We start from the raw sequence: 20887 nt of genomic DNA on the forward strand, positions 1-20887 counted from the left end.
TGGCTGGAGCTAAGTGGTTCTTTTTACCTTATTGGTCTTTGACCTAGGGAATTTTTGTCTATATTAACCAAACAGCTGTTTTAACAGCTATTTCTTACTAGTTCTTATTATTTGAGTGCTTGAGTGTTTCTAAAAAATTTATTTTATTCAGTCGGGCAAGGCCCGTTTAAGTTAGAGGGCCTTTGCCCTACCTTTGAGTGCTATTAGGTTTTAATTAATTTTTGGTTAGTTGTTTTTCGGGCAAAGCCCGTTTAAATTAGAGGGCTTTGGGCCGTTTAACTTGTTTTTGATTGTTGTGAGGTAAACTTTCAACAGTACTCGCGCCAGTGTGTCTCGCGCTTTTCAGTTGGCGCAATTTGTGTATTGTGCTATACTTGTTGTGTAAAAGTAAGATTTCCATAGAGTTTTACTTGTTGTGGCCTGTATCATGTCTAAGGAACAAAAGTCAGGTTTTAAAAAATGCACTCGGTGCAATTATAAAATGTCCATTACAGACAGTCATTCAGTCTGTGTTTATTGTTTGGGGCCGAAACATCTGCAAGAGACTTGTAGCGTCTGTCATGCGTTCTCCTCTAGAGTTCTTCAAGAACGCAAGAACAAGTTAATATTGAAAGGGCTTATCAAACCTTCTTTTGAGGAAGCCTTAGATCCACCTGTTGCTTCCAAAAAGAAGAGATCGTCGGCTCCGACAAGTCCGTCGGGGCCGACTTCTAAAAAGCCAAAATTGACCTCTTCTTCCTCGGCTCCACTGACTTCGGGGCTGAGGGTCGAAGGGTCTGCCTCGATACCTCCTGCCTCGGCTCCATTGCCTTCAGAGCCGCAGGTTGGAGTGTCGAGAGGTGAATCACCTCCATCGGTTCCAATGGCTTCGGAGCCGGTGGAGGTGTGCAGCTCAGACTCTTCCCCCTCGGCTCCGAAGAAGGCTCCTTCGGCGCCGATGGTGGTCCATGCTGTGGTGGAGTCGGCGCCGATAGCGTTGGAGCCGTTTCGGAGCCGGTCCCCTTCTCTCTCGGAGCCGAGAGGAAAGTCTTCTCGATTGTCTACCTCCTCTAAATCATCGAGACTTTCAGATTCGGACCTGGATAGGGTTATACAGAGGCTATTCCAATCTCCAGTGTTTACTAAATTGGCCTCGGCTCCAGCACAGTTAGCTTCACAGCCGATCCCCCCTCCAACACATTTGATTCCTCCTCCAACCTCTTCGGAGCCGTTGGAGCCGGTGGTGGTGGAGCAAAGTGGAGCCATACGGTCGGAGCAGAGACCCCTTACAGGCCTCTCGGTTCCGACTGTGCTTCCTACCCTGTCCTCCGGTTCAGGGTTTGGCACTGCGACCTCTTCAGCCGGAGCCAAGGGGAACACCTTGGGTTTGGGTGCTTCGGTACTTAGTCTTCCTCTCGGAGCATCGGCTGCTGGAATTCCTGGTGCCATCGTGGCCTCTAGACCAGTGACCTCCTTGGATTCTGGAGGTCCGGCCTTTGAGGCCATGAGGAGCGCGCTAGCCATGTCTGTGCTGGTTCAGCAAGATTCTACCTCACCGTCCCTAGATTTGGAGACTGGTGCCTCTGTTGTGTTGCAGCTCCCCGGCAGCGGGGCCCCAGGGCCTGAGGATACCCCCATCGGCGGTTCCCTTCTTCCGGGTGGTCCGTCCGAATCTGCTTCGGACGAACCCCAAGGAAGAAATTGTGTAAGAGGAAGCACGTAGACTCCCAAGATGAGTCTGTTACATCGGATACTGACCTCGATGACGCAGAAGGGTCTCCCAAATCATCTTCGGATGATATCTCCTTCTCAGACATCTTGGAGATTCTGAGACAGAGAGGTGACTGGCAAGCCAAAACCTCTTCAGCTGAGGAGTCAGTCTTCCTCAAGGCCTTTGGGGCCCAGCCTTCCGCCTCCTGGGTGTCTCCGCCCTTCGATGAACTCCTTGATTTGGTTTCTCGAAGGGCGTGGGAACACCCTGATTCTGTGGAACCGGTGCCTGCGAGGCCCAATAAATTTTTGTCAGCCCCCCCCCAGAAGGAGTTTCTCACAAAGGGTGTGCCTGTAGATGCTTTGGTGGTGGCTTCTGCCACACAGCAGGACGTGGCAGAGGCTTCGACGTCTATTCATCCTCCTAATAAGGATTCTAGGAGCATGGGTAGGTACGGGAAGCGTACCCTGTCTTCAGCGGCCTTTGCCTTACGGTCGCTGAACTACTTATGTCATTTTACGAGGCTCCAAAGGGATCTCCTCAAAGAGCTAAATGACTCCCTTGTTGGTAACCTACCTGAGACGCTGGCCCCGACTGTTGGCGCACAGATGACTACCCTCCTTTCTATTGTTAACTCGTCCATGAGGCTCATTTCATATGCGGCCGAAGGGGCGAGTAGAGCAGCGGGAACAGGCGTTGCCCTCAGGAGACAAGCCTGGTTACGCTTGTGTTCGTTCGCGGAGGCCTTCAAGTCTTCCTTCGCCGACGCCCCCTTTGATGGGTCATCTTTGTTTGGACCCAAGGTGAAGGACACACTAACTCGGTGCGAGCAGGAGGGCAAGACTTTGACTGCCGTTGGGGCCCTATTTTCCGCTCCTTCTAGGCCTTACCCCAAGGCTCAGAGAGGAGGGAAAATGTGGTTTAGAAAATCTCAGAAGTCTTTCCCTACTCCACCCAGTGATTCCCCCTCCAGAGGCAGGGGGGGGGGGAATTCTGGAAGACGCCGCCCCAGAGGTGGCAGAGGCCCCCGTAACTCTGGAGACCGCAATTCCTTTCATGGTTCTTCATACAACCAGCGTCCCTGAGTTGTTGCCCGACTGTGCAATTCCGGAGCCAGTCGGGGGTCGTTTTGCGGCGCACCCACAAGCTTGGGAATCCATAACAAGCAATCAGTGGGTGCTTCGCATTATTACCGGAGGTTATATCATCCCCTTCAACAAACCCCCCCCTTTCTTTAAGGGAAATCCCGGACGTACCACCCAGTCAGCGGGATCAGGCAGCATTAGAGGTTTCAAAGCTGCTAGAAAAAAGAGCCATCCAGCCTGTCCCCATCGACCAGATCGGATCAGGAACTTACTCAAAATTATTTTTGGTACCAAAAAAGACAGGGGACTTCAGGCCCATTTTGGACCTCAGTTCATTGAATCGTTTAGAAGAAGTCCAAATTCCGAATGGTCACTCTTCAATCTATTCTTCCTTTGCTGGAAAAAGATGCATGGATGTGCTCCATAGATCTCCAGGACGCTTACTATCACATTCCCATAGCTCAAGAGTCCAGGAGACACTTACGCTTCCGCCTCGGAGTCAGTCATTTCCAGTTCCGAGCACTGCCCTTTGGTCTCACCACAGCCCCCAGGGTGTTCACCAAGTGTCTGGCAGTGGTAACTGCTCACCTGAGAAGTCTGGGATTCCAGGTGTTTCCATATCTAGACGACTGGCTCCTTACTGCCACCTCCGAGCATCTACTACTCCAGGCGCTCAGAGCCACGTTCACCTTGGGCCGTTTCTTAGGGATCACGTTCAATTTGCAAAAATCTGTACTACAGCCAATCTCAGCGTATTACTTTCATAGGCGCAGACTTAGACACAAAAAGAATGCGCGCCTTTTTACCGGCAGCAAGAATTCAGGTCCTACAAGATCAAGTCAAATCCTGTCTTCCCCTACTAAGAGCCCCGGCCCATCGGATCCTACAACTCTTGGGCTCGATGGCGTCAACCATACTTTTAGTTCCCTTGGCCAGACTTCACATGCGAATTTTACAATGGCTACTGTGGGTTCAATGGTCTTATCAGGAACTTCCCTTGAACCACTTAATCATAATCACGGAAAGTTGCCGTCGAGATCTGCATTGGTGGCTTCTCCAATCAAATCTCGACCGGGGCGACCCTTTATACCTCAACGTCCCGTTGCCACTGTGACTACGGACGCCTCCCAGGTAGGGTGGGGGGGTCATTACCTGGACAGGTCGGTCCAAGGCACATGGCAGATCCAGGAAACGCATTTGCATATCAATGTCCTGGAGATGAGAGCGGTACTATTGGTACTCCAAGCTCTCCATCACGCTCTCCCACAGGGCCCGATTACTATCCTATCCGACAACATGTCGGTGGTGTGGTACATAAACAAGCAAGGTGGAACCAGGTCTTACCCACTATGCAGAGAAGCCATGAGACTTTGGCACTGGGCGGTAGCTACCAACCGCTTTCTAATGGCAACGCACATACCGGGGAAGTCCAATGTGATTGCGGACAGATTAAGCAGGACCATTCTTTTACCCCACGAGTGGTCCCTCAACCAGGGTATAACTGCGAAAATCTTCGACAGATGGGGTCTTCCTTGCTGCGACCTGTTTGCCAGCCCTCACAATGCGAAATGCAGAGAGTTCTTCACACTGTTCCCTTCTCAGGGACAGATTCCCAGGGACGCTCTGACCCACATTTGGCCCCCCGGTCTTCTCTACGCCTTCCCTCCGTTCCCCCTCCTACCGAGGGTGATACAGAAGGCCATTTACATGGAGAGCGAGATGATTTTGATTGCCCCGCACTGGCCTCGTCAAGTTTGGTTTCCTTTCCTACAGAGGCATGCGATAGAAGGTCCATGGTTTCTGGATCCGGTGCCAGACCTGTTGACTCATCAGTCAGGACGGCTTCATCCGTCTCTCAGGTCCCTGAAGTTGGCAGCATGGTTACTCCACTTCCATCCTTAGTCCGAGACAATGCCCTTTCGCCGGACGTGGTCCACATACTGTCTTCTTCTCATAAACCTTCCACTATCAAACTTTATTCCAGTAAATGGAAAAGGTTTGCCTTCTGGGCTCAAGAACGGGGTATAGATCCTCTCACTGCACCAGTATCGGAGGTTCTGAATTTTCTGGCCTCCCTTTTTCAGTCGGGCTCTTCAGTTTCTACCATTAAGGTTCAGCTAGCGGCGATCTCTAATTTTCATGCTTCATTTGAACCTTCATTGATGTCTCACAAACTTTGTAAGGCTTTCCTTAAAGGGGCTTGGCTCCTTAGGCCTCCTTTATCTCATCCTGTCCCCTTGGGATTTGAATATGGTTCTTGCTGCCCTAACTGCCCGTCCTTTCGAACCAGCTGCTACCTGTGATTTAAAATTTCTGTCTTGGAAAACGGCCTCTTAGTAGCCATAACGTCTGCCAGGCGAGTTTCAGAACTTCAAGCTCTTTGTTCTGATCCTCCCTATTTGATTTTTCACAAGCATAGAGTTTCATTGAAATTAAACCCTGCATTTATACCAAAAGTGGCCTCCTCTTTCTGTATTCAACAAACTATAGAACTCCCTGTCTTTTTCCCAGAATTCTCTAATAACGCAGAATATACTTTGCATCAATTGGACGTACACAGACAACTGCGTTTTTATTTGAATAGAACCGCTCACACGCGGAAATCAAATCAATTGTTTGTTTCCTTTGCAGTGAACAAATTGGGCCAACCAGTAACAAAAACCTCCATATCTAAATCGATTAAAGATTGTATCATTTTTATTTATTCACAGGCTAACAAAGAGCTTCCCTTTCCAGTCAAGGCTCATTCTACCAGGGCAATGGCTACTTCCGTAGCTTTTCACTCCAAGTTATCAATAGATGATATTTGTGCTGCGGCAACCTGGACTTCTCCGCACACTTTCATTTCTCATTACAAATTGGATGTGGTTTCTCGAGGCAGAGCTTCCTTTGGTTCCACAGTTCTCAGGAGTGTTTTCCAATGAGCCACCGGGATGTAGGTGCTAGGACGCTGTCCCATCTGTTATGAATGTAGGCGAGATAGGATCCCATTACATCTTTTAGTTATGTACTTACCATAACTTCGGATGTATGGGATCCATCTCGCACATTCATAAGTACCCACCCTCCTTGCCCCTTCCATTCGGATTTAGAGGAGCTGTAGTCCCTTTTTTCTTGGCGATCTTTCTTGAAGAACTTTAGTTGGTTATAGTGACTACTAGTTTTTCTGTGTTTGCATGGATGTATGAAAGCGAACAAACAAGATCTGGGGAAGCAGGTGTAGTGCATCCTGGGATAGGGAGTAGCCCAGCCAATGAGAGACTTCGTGCTAGTGTATTAGTTGCCGAGTCGGAGCCGATGGATCGGCTCCGAACCCATCTGTTATGAATGTAGGCGAGATGGATCCCATACATCCGAAGTTATGGTAAGTACATAACTAAAAGTTGATCAATGTGCATCCATTTTGGAAATCCAAACGGTGTAAGATATATGATGATTTGCTCACAGTTACAAATTTGATGATCCTGTCATCTGCAGATTCAAGTTTGCTGTATCCCAGCAATGTTCACTTTACTCTTAGGAGACATGCACCCACAGACTGCAAAGATTTAAACTTAATTTTTTTTTTGCACTTGCAGCTTTTACATGTGCATCAGTCTTGAGTGAATGTTCATCGCCAACTCCAGACTGTAGAGGTCTTGGCCCAATGTGCCAGTGACCTGTGCACTGGACAAACCAGCTACAAAGGGTTGGGACTGCGTGTCTGATACATGCGCACCCATCGCAAGTGAGGCGAGTAGTAGGAGCACTATCTCAGGAGTGTCATCTTAGCATTAAAAAATATATATGTAAATACGTTACCAGTAACCTTATCAGGTGTGTATGTATGGGGGAAATGGACATGGAATAAAGTAATAATTTAGATATTACAGTGGAAGCAAGTAGTGACTTCATGTAGAAATGGAGAGACTGGAATCAAGGAAAGACTCACCAAGGAAGAAAATGAAGAGATGATGGGCATGTGGAAAGGAGCTGGAATAGACTGCATCCCTGTGTTATTAGCTAGCCTTTGCATGGATAGTTTGTAGGGGGAGTAAGAGAGCCTTTCTCCTGGCTGCAGCTACTACATTATTAACAGGATTTAGTTTAAGTTATGTGCATTCCCTGTTAATTTCTGCTATCTTCAGTAACAGACTACTTACTACTTTACTACTTACCTATCCCCCACGGCCCCATCTATACTCACTAACTCTCCCCTAGACTAAGTTGAAAAGCTTTCCCTTAAAATGTCAATGCACCTCATATGAACGTGTCTATATTCGCCTCCTTTTTTAGTTTTTCCTGTCTTGTCTTATCTTTAGTACATCTTCAAGATTATCTCTACTAAATATACTGTATGAACAAGAATCAAATGTTACTACCTGCTATACTTTTAATTGTATGTCTAAACCACTATGCTTATGCAAATATCTTGTGCAATCATAGGTCATTTTCTGCTATATTTTTATAAATGAATTTGTAAATATCTTATGTATAGTATGTTAGCAATTGTTCTGGAGCTTTTCTCCCTGGGCCTTCACTGAAAACGGACAGTTCTGTTCCGTTGGACCTCCCTGGTAAACAAATGTAAAATAAAATAAATAAATTACTAGAACCCATCTTGAAACAGTATGGAATATTGGCATTAAACTAAATATACACTAATACTGTCCCATAATATATAAACAAAATGATTAGCAAATAAAAATCTTTACCAGAACCATAGTTCTGTAGCAGAGAGTGATAGGAGATATGACCCAGACGAGCCAGGTTCGATTAGCAGGCCTTGGTCCTGGAAGGACCATGGCAAGGAAAATGGGAGAGAGTTGCTGTTGTTGACTCACCAGTCCTGGTAGGAAGAAGGTAATGTGGTTGCTGCACCACTGACCTCTACATTTCTGTGAAGGTGTTGCAGGTAGTAGTTACTGATCAGTGACTTCATGCCGCATATAGGCCAGGGCACTTGTTCTTGTATGGGGACATGTAGGAGCCTGGCACAGGCACTAGTATTCAATGAAGCACCCAGCTGTCTCAGGATGGGGTTAGGCCGGGGTAGGAAAGAAACATGCATGACCTGCAGTCTGGACCACTGCCTAACACCTGACTCTTGCATCTGGGGGAGCAAATGGCCAGTTGAACTCTAGCTCTTGCCAGGAACAAACAGGCTTTAGGGATCTCACCCTGGACTTGGAATGAGACTTAGTCTCACCTATGTAAGAGGGATAAATTGGTTGACTGGATACATGTAGTGGAGCCATTGGTTTGAGTGGGGGATGTGTGGGCAAAAAAAGTTCTTTACAAGAATGGTGAGCTATAAGAAGGGGTAAACAAAAATTAGTTTGTCACAGCATTCTTTGAGTTAAGGAAAAAACAGTCCAGAACGAGGCGTTAGGCACATGCATATACTAACCTTTAGGTAACAAAGATACTTTTCTGACAACAGAAGCTGTAATGAGATGACTTACTGGTACATGTCACTGTGAACTAATGCAACAGTAGCTATTTCAAATTAGCTTAAAAAGAAGGCTGCCAGATTTTTCCAGCATACATGGCTGACAATCGGCTAATCCTGTGGGAAGTTTAAAGTCAAAACGGGATGCATGTACACCAAATATTTGGCTGCCTCTTGCAGTCTGAGACCGGGGAGGACCTTGGCGACAGCACTCTCAAAGCTCCTGCTATAGAGAAAACTACAGTGAAAAGATGCGCTCTATTACATCTTGGTGCAACTGATAACACTCTCCACCACCCTAGCTTTTTGCTTAACTGTTTTCATTGTAAATGGAATTATTAGTTTGAAAGAGTGCTGTCACAATTCTGACTATAGAAGGTAATAAGAGGAATAGTAAGCGCAAGCCTTTACATCAACTGTATGTTTCAGGAGGTTAGGATGAATGGTTCTAGACAGATGAGGAAGCACTGTCACACTCGTATTAACTGCATGGTAATCACTCCTTGATAAAAGCCAAGACGAGATTTCATATTCGGTATTAAGTCACTGAGAGGCAATTCTAGATACATTTTTGTTGAGAAGAAAACTGTACCCCTCCTTTGGAAATAAACCAGCATTTCTTGAATTAATGTACTCTAAACTTGTCATTGACTTAACATGGTTGAAGTTTGAATTTTGTCTGGTGCTTCTTTCTGTATAAATGCTTTACTGTACAACACCAAGATGGTTTGCTGATAACAACTGGCAAGGGAATGAAGGTATTATTAGCAAATAATTAGAGAGGGAAAGATAATAGAATGGGAAGTAACAAAGAATTAATTTGGACTTCAGGCTAGAGATTGCCTTCTCTATCCAGGATTGATGTCAGAGTATAGGCAAAGAAAAAGGAATAGGGGGATTTCAAGTGAAAGACCAGCACTGGTAGAGTTTTTAGTAAGATCTAGAACAGAAGTTCCTGTTAAAAATGGATAATTAGTATGGCATATAAAATATTGCGTGACAACTATAGGCATCTATCCGAGGAGGTTAGAAAGGATTTGAAAGAGAGATTTGATAAGCAATTCACAAATGTACAATGGGAGGATATATGTGTGGCTCCCAAATATGCAACAAAGAGGAGAAGGTTAACACCTGCACTACACCTCAAGCAACACATTGCCCTTCTAAACCCACACCACCGACACCCACACATAGCAACATTAAATCCACATATGCGGAGGCCCTTAACTGTAACCTGCCCAAGCAGCAAGGACCTCCGAAGCTAAAACGCAAACACCTATCACAACCAAAGTGTCACATAGTTCACAACACCAGTGTGCCACCTAGCAACAGCCCCTAAGGCAAGACAGTGTACCTAACACTTTAGTCATAGGTGACTCTGTAGTCAGGCACACTGATGTCTCACTCACCAGGCTGAACAAAGAGAAAATTACAGTCAGCTGCCTGTCGGGTGCCAGGATCTGCCACATAACGCATGCACTCAAGTCACTCCACAACAAGTACAAATATGACTCTGTCATTGTCCATGTTGGAGTGAATGACTTGAGATGTACCGCCCTGGACTACATGAAAAGAGACATGGAAGAGCTCTCGGATCATGTGGCCCAGATAGGTATGACCCTAGCCCTGAGTAGCATCCTGCCTTTGTCCAGAATGATACCATAATATAAGGACAAAATGATTGATGTCAACAACTGGCTAAGCTTCTGGTGTTATTCAAAGGGGATCCAGTATCTGTCTGCCTGGGACAACATGATCGACAGACCAAGATGCTTTGCCAGAGATGGTCTGCACCTGTCGCCCCTGAGATTCAGGTTACTGGCTAAGGCTCTTGCCACCCCATAGTGCCTTTTTTAGGCAAAGTTCAAAGGACAAAACCACCATCATAACGGGTACAAGCATGCAAATTCTGAAGGTAATGCTACTCAGTGCTAGAATTCTAAACCTCAAAATGCACTCTCTGGAGACATTCCTAAAAATGGAGAACATCGATATCTGTGGAGTAACTGAGACCTGGTTCAAGGCTTCAGAGACCACCCCTGCATTACCAGGCTACAACTCTTACCACATTTTTCGGTCACCAAACCAGGATCGAAACACTAAAGGTGGAGGAGTGTCCATATTCACCAAGGATATTCACACCACCAGGCTAGTTTGCCAACACAATGCGTCTGAAATTCTCCAGGTGCAACTAACACTAGGTAAGACTGCAATCCAAAGTGTAGCTTGCTACAGATCCCCCACCATGCCCAAAGATTCTCACTACACCTCTCTAAACATACTGGAAAATATTAAGATACAACCAAACACCCTAATACTGGGTGATTTCAACTACCCCGCCATTAACTGGGAAAACTACTCGTGTACCAACACCTTTGCCCAACGGTTCTTGGAATTCATAAATTCCAGCGCCCTGGATCAACTAATCCATAGTCCCACCAAGGGCTCCAATAGCCTACACCTGGTCATTACCAACATGGGAAATCGATGCTCCACACCTATGGTCACCCCCTCGTTGGTCAGGTCTGACCATAAGCTAATCACCCTTGATATCCACATCCCACCTCCACCCCCAGTCAGGAAACCTCCATAAAAAACTTCTCCAAAGCCAACTTTATGCTACTCAAGTCAGAAGTGACAAACGTCATGACACTCATGCAGACGGGAACTGAAAGTTCGACTACTGAATCCTACACTAAGGCACTGTACGAGCACATCCACTCATGCATGAATCGTGCCATCCCAAATAGAACCAAGATGCTCTCCTCCAAAAAAAGGAAGCCAATCTGGTGGGCCCCTGCCATAAACAAACTTTACAACAAAAGGAAGAAGCTGTTGCAGAAAAGAGGAAAATCCCAGGATGCAAAAAAAACTCCCTTACCAGCCTCAGTAAGAAGCTGAGATCCCTCATAAAATCCTCCAAAGCTAGTTACGAAAATAAAATTGCCAAAGATTCCAAAGACAACCACAAGGCATTCTATAACTATGTCAAGAATCTAAATGGCAATGCTGAGATCTGCTCTGAGCTACAAGAGAATGGCATTAAATATACTGATCCCAAGGATATTGCCAATATCCTGGCAGATCAATTCAGTGCCAACTTCACCCCCCCTCTTACCCCCTAAATGGCCCATCTCAATACCAGAAGATTGCCAAATTCCAGTAATGGCCACACAGGTAAATAATGCACTCTCCTAAGCTAAGAATACAGCATCCATGGGACCAGATGACATCCCGGGCTGTGTACTACATGAACTACAAAATGAGCTGGCACCTCACCTAAGTGTCATGTTTAATCATAGCCTCACCTCAGGCTTCATGCCCACTGAGTGGCGCACAGCTACAGTTATCACACTCCACAAGGGGGATCCACCTTGGATCCCGGGAAATACTGCTCCATCAGTCTGCCGAGCCTGATCTGCAAGGCCATGGAACGTGTTATCATGGAACTTTATAAACAAAGACATTGGCAACCTTCAAACACTGGACCGCACCCAGTTTGGGTTCATGAAGGGCCGACCTTGTCTCCTGAACCTGATTGACTTCATCGAATCAGTCTCCAGAGCCGTGGACGAGGGTGAGGCGGTCCACACAGCCTATTTGGACCTCGCCAAGGCCTTTGACACCATCCCCTACTCTGGAATCATAGATAGACTTACTAAGCTGGGCATTAATCCCTAAGTCACTCGATGGGTTGCCAACTGGCTTATTGACAGAACCCACACTGTAAAAGTAGCCGACTCCAAATCCAGCTCCAGAGAAGTGACAAGTGGAGTACCTCAGGGTTCAGTCCTGGGACCGCTCTTGTTTGGCATCTACTTCTCTGAAGTACAGGCCAACACTAAGGGACTCTGGCCAACAAAATTCGTAGATGACTGCAAACTGGGAGCCATTATTGAATCCCCAAATTATGTGGATACTCTACAAAAGGGTCTTACAGAAACAGATGCTTGGTGCCAGAGCCACGGGCTCAAGCTCCATGCCAAGAAATGTATAGTTATCCCCTTTGGGAAAAAACATGTACCTGTGAATTACCACATAGGTGGCAGTACACTAAACACTGAACGTGTGATAAGAAAAAACATGTACCTGTGAATTACCACATAGGTGGCAGTACACTAAACACCGAAAGTGTGATAAGAGACTTAGGGACACAGGTGGACAGTGGTCTCACCTTCAATAACCACATCGCCACAACAGTCAGGAAATCCTTCTATGTGGCACACCTTATCACTAAGGGCTTTTCATCCAGAAAAAAAGAAGTCATTGTCCCACTGTACTCATCCCTCATGAGACCCATTATAGAATACAACGCCCCGTTTGGTATGTACCTCTCAAGATATCTGCAACAACTGGAAAGGCCGCAGAAATAGAAATACCTCACTAAAAAAAAATCACAGGCCTAAAGCAGATGCCATACACTGACTGCCTTCCAGCTATACTCTGTCGCATATCGTCTACTCAGAGGCAATCTCTGCTTAATATACAAGGCCATGCCAAACCCAGAGCTGTTGGACATGCTACTCTTAAAGAAATCCCAATCCCTCAGAGCCACACGCTCCAAGGATCTAAACCTTGTCATCACAATAAACAAAACATGCTGGAGGGATAGGTTCCTGACCCAGAGACTCCCCAGATTCTGGAACAGACTGCCCATACATGTTAAGCAGAGCGCCCTCTTTGGCCCTCTTCAAAAGGAACCTTGACGATTGGATGGGAGAAAGGAAATTCACCCCGGGGATCACGTCAGTTGCCCTGCTAGACAGGGGTCCAGGGAAGTAAATAGTGTGGGAAGAAATAGCCAGGGACTTGTTATGGCTAGGCTTGTATAGGCCCTAGAGCCGATAGCCTAGTACCAACCTATGAACCAAAGTCTAGAACATCTAGGATCTTTGCTTGGAAGTATTTGCATTGGTATTTTTATAACCCAAGCAGACTCCAAAGAATTTTTCCTTGGGTAGATTCTAAATGTTGGATGTGTGATGGGGAAGAGAGAGGTAACTGGAACATATTTTTGGGGAGTGTAATGAGTTGGCAGACTTCAAAAATTTCCTGCAGTCTGCTCTGTCAGAAATACTGGGTAAGCAAATTGGTGTAACTAAGGAATTTATTTTTTGAGCTGAGATACACAATTGGAATTGCCTGGACGTAGTAAGTCCTTACAGTTTAATTCTGTTGGTTGCCAAAAAAACAATTGCTAGAAAATAGAAATTAAAGCCTTAACCAATTCTGCTTGAGTCAGTGAATATAGTAACAGAGATAAAAGAACTGGAAATGGGAACTTTACAAAAGGTAGTAGCAAACTGCATAGAAAAAATGGGAAATGTGGGAACAATACATGCAGAATAATAATTTTAAGGAGGAATGAAGGGTACTTTCGTATTATAGCAACCAGATTTGGAGCAGGAGAAGCGGTTCATTTACAAGCCCTTCTCCTGCAGAAATGTGTTGTGAAACTTAGTACTTTATACTACTCTGAAATGGGGTGTGTAAAATCCATTTTACTTTTTTATCACAGCGCTTCTGAAGCAGGAGCAGCAGTAACAGAAAATGTCCTCTTCCTGGGTACCGTCTTGTAGCGGCAGGAGTGAATAGAAAACATCGTTATGCTGTATAGTAGCAGCTTTCAAGTAACAACAACTATTCAGGCTTGGGATTAATGTGCTGCTTCACATCTGCATTTGTAACCATTATCTTTGCTGCTGAATTCAGAAGTGCAATCGGTTATTTTTTGGATGTGCACTCATGTCATTTTTAAATTCGGTATTGTTATGTATAACAGTGGAAACATTTGTATCATGCTTCGCCTCAACACGGTAGGATGTACGTCTTGTTTGTATGTTTTCTTAAATGAGTATTCCGTAACCCTAAACATAATGATAATTGCACTGCCCTGTGGAAGACTATGTGCTTGTGCATGTAGTAAGTGCTGCATTCTTTCTTCTTCTTTCCCGTTCATAACATTTTCCATGAAGTTACGGTGTTAAAGGAGGCTACCAAGGAAAAGGACATTTTCCGTTATTCTACTTCCTCTTTCTGAAACAAGGTGATACAGAAATGAATTAGCCTTCATACAACCCAGTTTACTTTACCATACAGTCGGTTCGCGATAACATCAGGAAGTACACCCATTTCGAAATCTGGTTGCGATAATATGTAAGTACCGAATGAAGTTTAAGGGAAGACAGGAATTGAATGAGCTGTGCAATGTTTGACTGACGATGACTGTATAGAAGATTGCAAGTGATGTATAATGTTTGCAACTGAAAACATGTCAATATGGTTTGTTTTCATTTATTTAAATGTATAATTGTCTATGTCATAAGTGATAATTCAATAATGATGTTTCTTGTTTAAAAAAAACACTTGTCACTAAATAATGTTTTTTTTTCCTTTAACAGTTTGCTTTTGGTGCGGCACTGCTGAATATCCAGATCCCTATAATGCTGGGAGAATTAGTAAATGTGGTGGCACGGTATACAAGAGAACATTCTGGGCAGTACCTCAAGGATATGAAAGAACCTGCTTTGAAGTTGCTCTCTTTTTATGGAATACAGGTAAAGACTTGTGTGGTACACGCAGTTGGGTGGGCTTTGATTTAATGAAGAGACTGAATCCTCTCCATAGGTAATATATTTTTAGGTACATAGGTACTTACTAGTCTACTGATCTGTGAGTATCTGAAGAAGCCTAGTCTTGCATTCCCATGGTAGTTTTTAGCACTTACACTTTGCATGGAAATAAAGCAGAATAGGCCAAACAAGAATATCTATCTATCTATCTATCTATCTATCTATCTATCTATCTATCTATCTATCTATCTGTCTATCTATCTATCTATCTATCTATCTATCTATCTATCTATCTATCTATCTATCTATCCATCTATCCATCTATCCATCCTTATTAGTTTATCCTTTGTTGACTGGGTTAGTCCCAGTAGAGTAGTAGCCTCTTTTCAGGGGAGACCGGAGGTAGTATTTATACCACTAGTGGGAATTTGGTCATGGCATCGGTGAACTTCCTTACTCTTTTAGATAGGTGGCATGGGATCTTTTACATCCATCTGAGCTACCACCAACTCAAGCAGATGTGTCCTTGGTTTAACATCTCATCCAAAGGATGACAACTTAGGAGTGCAGTATCCCCCTTATGCTGAACTGCAGCAGTTAATCTGCCTGGTGTGGGAATAGAACCAATGGTATTCTGCACCAAAGGTGAGTGTGCTACCTACTACACCACTGATGAAACACTGATAAGTTGGCACTGATATGCTGGGACATTTACATTTTTTTCCTGTCCATGAGAGATAGAGGTGCTCAACAAGGAGTGAATTTACAGTTACTCATCCAGTCATCAAAATTACTTTTAAATAGAGTAAGAGAAGTATTTTGCTTTATGTGGAGTGATAGAAGACAATATACATACAAACCTGCCCCTCCAGCATGTTATATTTATTTTGTAAAACAGACTGAGATGCTTGAAGAGGTGTTTATGATACCATTGGACTTCTGAATGTATACGGTTTGTAGATGTTCTATACACAAGGCAGAGGTCACCTCTCAGTAGCCTGTATGATACTGAAAAGAGGGACAAGACTTTCACATAGTTTGGGGAGTTTCAGTAAGTCCATCTAGCTAGAACTCTGTAGAGAAAGTAAGGTATCATTCAGAATAATGTAACACTACTGCCATACTGACTGGAAAAGACTAAGAGACCTAGTGAAAAAGAGGGAAATAATACTATGTGTATGTTTTTGTGAGGTACTAAGAGGGCAGGCTGTTGGGAAATGGTTTAGTCATTTCTGGCAACATTATTTGCTGATATTAGCATTACTTCTGTCTTGAATTTACCTAGCTGTAGAGACACTGTAATAAAAACATATATGAACAGGTACCTAGCTGAAGAGACACTATACCAAAAATATATATGAGCAGGTTTGGTGTGCATTGTAATTGGCACATCCAGATGTTGTATATTTTCAGACTGTTCTTGGAAGTACTGAGCATGCCGGTGAAGATGGGTGAAGGCTACCAGCCTAGCCAGATAGAATTTTGGAGATAATTCTGTCATCTATAAATATTAATGTAAACCACAGGCTTGTTGTCTTACCTGGTAAAAATAGTGTTACATGTGGAAGTGAAAAAGAAATGTAACAGTGCACGTTACTGACCAAGTAAAGCATGTTGTGGCCCTTTGAAGTAAACACGGCTCCGGCCAGTCTAGATGAAGGAATTCTTGCTATTGTTTTAAGGCCAGAGTTAATGGCCAGAATTTGCATGCACAAATGTCCTTTGTTGCTCTGGTTTCTGCCCAGAGGTGAAGGATGTAAATGTAGTTTCTGCTAGCCTGGGAACCCAGGGAAGTGTGAAGAATGATGTAATGTGAACCAGAAATGTGATTTTAAAAACAGAGAGAATCAGAGAGCATTAAGCATTTTTCTCTTGACCATCACAACTCATCAGCACTCTGCCTTTGCTCTATATGTAAGCTTATCTTAGACTTGTGTTTTCTGTAATAAATAGCTAGAAACTAGAAAGATTAGACTATTGTTTCTGTGCTGTCAGAACTGTACTACTGAATTATTTTAAGTATTTCTCTGTGATCTCTGAACTGAACTCTTGACTAGCACTTTGTTTGTAAAAAGTATTGTCTTGTGCTTTTAATTATTTATTATTAAATATTTTTAAACCCTTTTAACTGTGGCTGTTTTGTGTAGAGATAATTTAAGCTCTAGAGCACATTGCATGTATATAGTGATCCTGTACCAAGTCACTCTAATAAGCCTTGACTGTTTAGTCACATTTACCAGTTGGATAATAATATTGCGCAGTAAAACTGGACACCCTTTTAATGGCCTTTGAGTAGCTGATAAATATTAGTGGGTGGTGGCAGCTGATACTACCGTATAGTCTGGGAAAAAGGGACACAGCTGGAGAACCTGTGCCAGCCTTCCCCAGGAGTGTCTGCGTGGTTGTATAAACTCTTCTCAAAGTGTGTGCGTGTGTGTGTGTGTATGTGTGTGTGTGTGTGTGTGTGTGTGTGTGTGTGTCAGCTATTTGGGCAGAGACACGAAGCACTGGTTGGACCCAGAGGGTGTCAGAGGTCTTAGCTTGCCCACTAGGCTGAGATCTGGACCCTATAGCTGTGCCAGTGGGGAGTCTTATTGGGGACCTAGAGAGCAAGGGAGCGACCAGCCCTGGACTGACTGTAATCTCTGTGTGCTCTTAAGGGAAATTGCACTTTACTGTGTGCATTTGTTATACTTTCCTTCTACATGAGATGCCCCTCACTGGTGTTAGTGGTGAAGAAATAGTCAATGTTAAGTTGTCAATCTCGCCTTCATTCTTGCTGGATGGGTTCAGAGCCGATCCTCGGCTCCGACTCGGCCAATACTAAAGCTCGAGAGCTAATTCCACCTGCTCGAGGCTCCCCTATATCCCACAATGCTAGGCGGTAACTACTCAGATCCCGTTTGCCGCTTAGCTGCGAGGTGCTTTCTTCTACCGGCTCTGGCAGGTTAGTGAGTGTTTTCTAGTTAGAAAATTTAAATATCTACCCCTATCCTTTTTATTATGTCAAGTTTATATTACAGGGTATCCTTTTAGTTTAAATCGGGTCTTCCCTCGTTTTATTTCCTTTTTATTCCCTTTTTAAGTTCTAGGCCTTTGGCCCACTTCCCTTTTCCCTTTGTCATACAGTGTGATTGGGTTTTTCTCTTTTAGTTAAAGGGTGTGTCTGTGTTTTGTGTCTGTGTCCTTTTGTATACAGTGACTTCTTCTGGGATGTCTAAAGACTCCAAGGTCTCAGGCTTCAAGAAGTGTGACTCGTGCTGTCAGAAAATGTCTCTGACAGACGGTCACACTTCTTGTGTATATTGCTTGGGACCTTTGCACCTGCAGGACTCCTGTGCTGTTTGCCATGCATTCAGCCCTAGAGTCCTGCAGGAACGCAAAAATAAACTTATTCTTCGAGGCTTATTAAAGCCTGAAGGCCCCCCGACCCAGTCTGCGTCGGGGAAGCCTTCAAAGACTTCCAGGCCGTCGGCTCCAGCTTCAGAACCATCCGCTGGGAGCATTAAGACTGCTTTGACATCGGCTCCGGCTGGAGTCGATGTTTCGAAGACTCAAACCGTTACCTCGGCTCCGGCTGGAGCCGAGGGTGTGAGACTCAGTCGGCTCCGATAGTTTTATCGGAGCCACCTTCTAAGAAGAGGTTGAGGTCCCCTTCCATCGGCTCCATCCACTCGGCCCCGGGATCCCCTCTTCTGTCGAAGCGGAGCCATAGGTCCCATTCCTCTCGGTTCTCCAGGCTGTCCGACCATGACTTACAAAGGGTGATGAGTAGACTTCTCAAGTCCGAGGCACTGGCCCAAATGCTGCATAGCCCTACTCAACAGTCAGCGGCTATTCCCATCCCTGCTTCTGTTCCTTCTCCGACTCCTTTGAGTTCGGAGCAGGGGCTCGTCGGAGTCGTGGCTGTCGGTGCGTTGGAGCTGATACCCTCCCTTTCGGCTCCGTTGTCTGCTCCGATTTCCTCTTTGGAGGGATCTAGGCGCCGGGCTTCCCTCATTGGCTCCGAGGGGGCGAGTGGCATCGGACCCTTGTCCGACCCCGTTCTCCCTCTCGGAGCGTCGGCGCTGGTGAGTTCGGCTCTGACATCGGCCTCGGAGCCATCCCTGTCGGTGCCGGAGGGGGGTCCTTGTCTCCTTGGAGCGGGGACCTTCGGCCCTGGCTGATCGGGGTGCCTTCGAGATCATGCAGAGCGTACTAGACCTCGTGTCTACCCCACGGCCGGCTCCGTCAGCTCCTCCCTCTTCAGTGCCTGCGGTGGTTTCTACCCACTCCCTTGTACCAGACCGTAGAGAGCCAGCCCCTCAGGTTTCCCCATTGGGAATATCCTCTTCTTCCGAGGCTTCTCCTGATCCGGCAGGGGAACCCCCTCGGAAGAGACAGTGCAAGAGGAAGCACATTGACTCCCCTGAGTCTATCACCTCGGACACCGACTTGGAGGAATCTGAAGGTTCCACCTCGGTCCCCCTCTGAGGATATCTCTTTTGCTGACATCCTTGAAATCCTTAAACAGAGGGGGAATTGGCCTGCCCTTATCCCTTCAGAGGACGAGTTGGTCTACCTTGAGGCGTTTGGCTCTCGCCCTTCCACCTCCTGGGTGTCTCCTCCCTTTGACCCCCTCATGGAATTGGTGGCAAGGAAGGCTTGGACGGCCCCTGATTCGGTGGAACCTACCCCAAGGAGGCCGTCAAAATTTATTACAGCCCCTAAAGAGAAACAGTTCTTATCAAAAGGTGTCTCTGTTGATGCCATGGTGGTGGCTGCAGCCAATAAGAAGGAATTAGCTGATCCTTCGGTACCTGTCCATCCTCCTAATAAGGAGTCTAGGACCATGGACAGGTACGTTAAGCGGATGTTCTCCTCAGCGACCTTTGCCATGCGGTCACTGAACTACTTGTGTCACTTCACCCGTCTCCAGAGGGATTTACTCAAGGATATGGGTGATGCTATGCAGGATCCAACGGCTGAGGGGTTCCAAGATAAAATGAACTCCCAGTTGGCAACCCTGAATTCGATTGTCAACTCCTCCATGCGGCTTATCTCATATGCGGCCGATGGGGCGAGTAGGGCCGCAGGCACAGGTGTAGCTTTACGACGCCATGCCGGATGCGGCTTTGCAATTTTGCGGACCCTTTCAAGGTGTCCTTCACCAATTCCCCCTTCGATGGCTCAATGTTGTTTGGACCTCAGGTGAAGGATACATTGACTAGGTGCGAGCAGGAAGGTAAGACTCTCTCTGCCGTGGGAGTCCGTTTTTCTACCCCTTCCAGACCTTATCCCAAAGGTCAGAAGGGGGGAAAAATGTGGTTCCACAAACCACAAGGAGTCTCATCTGACGCACAAAGTCGATTCCCCTCTAGAGGCAGAGGGGGGAACAACAATAGACACCGCCCTAGGGGCAGAGGTGGTCCGCAAAACCAGGGTAGCAGAGAGATTTTCTCTGATAAACCCTTTCAGCATCCCTGAGGAGCTGCCCGTCTGTCCACCTTCGGAGGCAGTCGGGGGAAGATTATCACTGTACCCAGAAGCCTGGCTTTCCCTCACTCAAGACAAATGGGTACAGTCGATTATATCCGAGGGTTACAAAATCCCCTTTATTCACATCCCATCCCAACCCAAAGGATCCCTTCCAGACGTTCCACCCAGTCTAAGGGAACAAGCAGCGTTAGAAATATCAAAGCTGCTGTCAAAAAGAGCTATCCAGCCAGTCCCAGCAGACCTGCAAGGATCCGGAATCTACTCCAAATTCTTTTTGGTACCAAAAAAGACAGGGGACTGGAGACCAATACTGGATCTCAGCAGGCTAAACAAGTATGTGAAGAAAACAAAATTCCGGATGGTCACGCTACAGTCCATTCTACCCTTCTTGGGTCAGGACAATTGGATGTGCTCAATAGACCTTCAGGATGCGTGCTACCATATCAAAATGCACAGACGCTCCAGGAGGTTTCTCCGTTTCAGGCTGGGAGCCAGTCACTACCAGTTCAGAGCCCTACCCTTTGGTCTCACTACAGCCCCCCTAGTGTTCACCAAATGTATGGCAGTGGTCGCGGCTCACCTGAGACGTCAAGGATTCCAGGTGTTTCCATATTTAGACGACTGGCTCCTT

The 20887-nt window shown here is 45.7% G+C and overlaps 1 protein-coding gene across 1 annotated transcript in view; it reads left to right on the forward strand.

Annotated features, from left to right (window-relative positions):
• The window catches only part of ABCB8 (ATP binding cassette subfamily B member 8), a 1506569-nt gene that overhangs the window by 394928 nt on the left and 1090754 nt on the right, over positions 1–20887 (forward strand). The window contains exon 3 of the mRNA XM_044067605.1: positions 14608–14763. Within this exon, the coding sequence (XP_043923540.1) occupies positions 14608–14763 (156 nt within the window). The remainder of the gene's footprint in view (positions 1–14607; positions 14764–20887) is intronic.

This window comes from Protopterus annectens, chromosome 3.part1 (assembly GCF_019279795.1).
Source record: "Protopterus annectens isolate FY-2018-M chromosome 3.part1, PAN1.0, whole genome shotgun sequence".
NCBI classification, from domain to species: Eukaryota; Metazoa; Chordata; order Ceratodontiformes; family Protopteridae; genus Protopterus; species Protopterus annectens.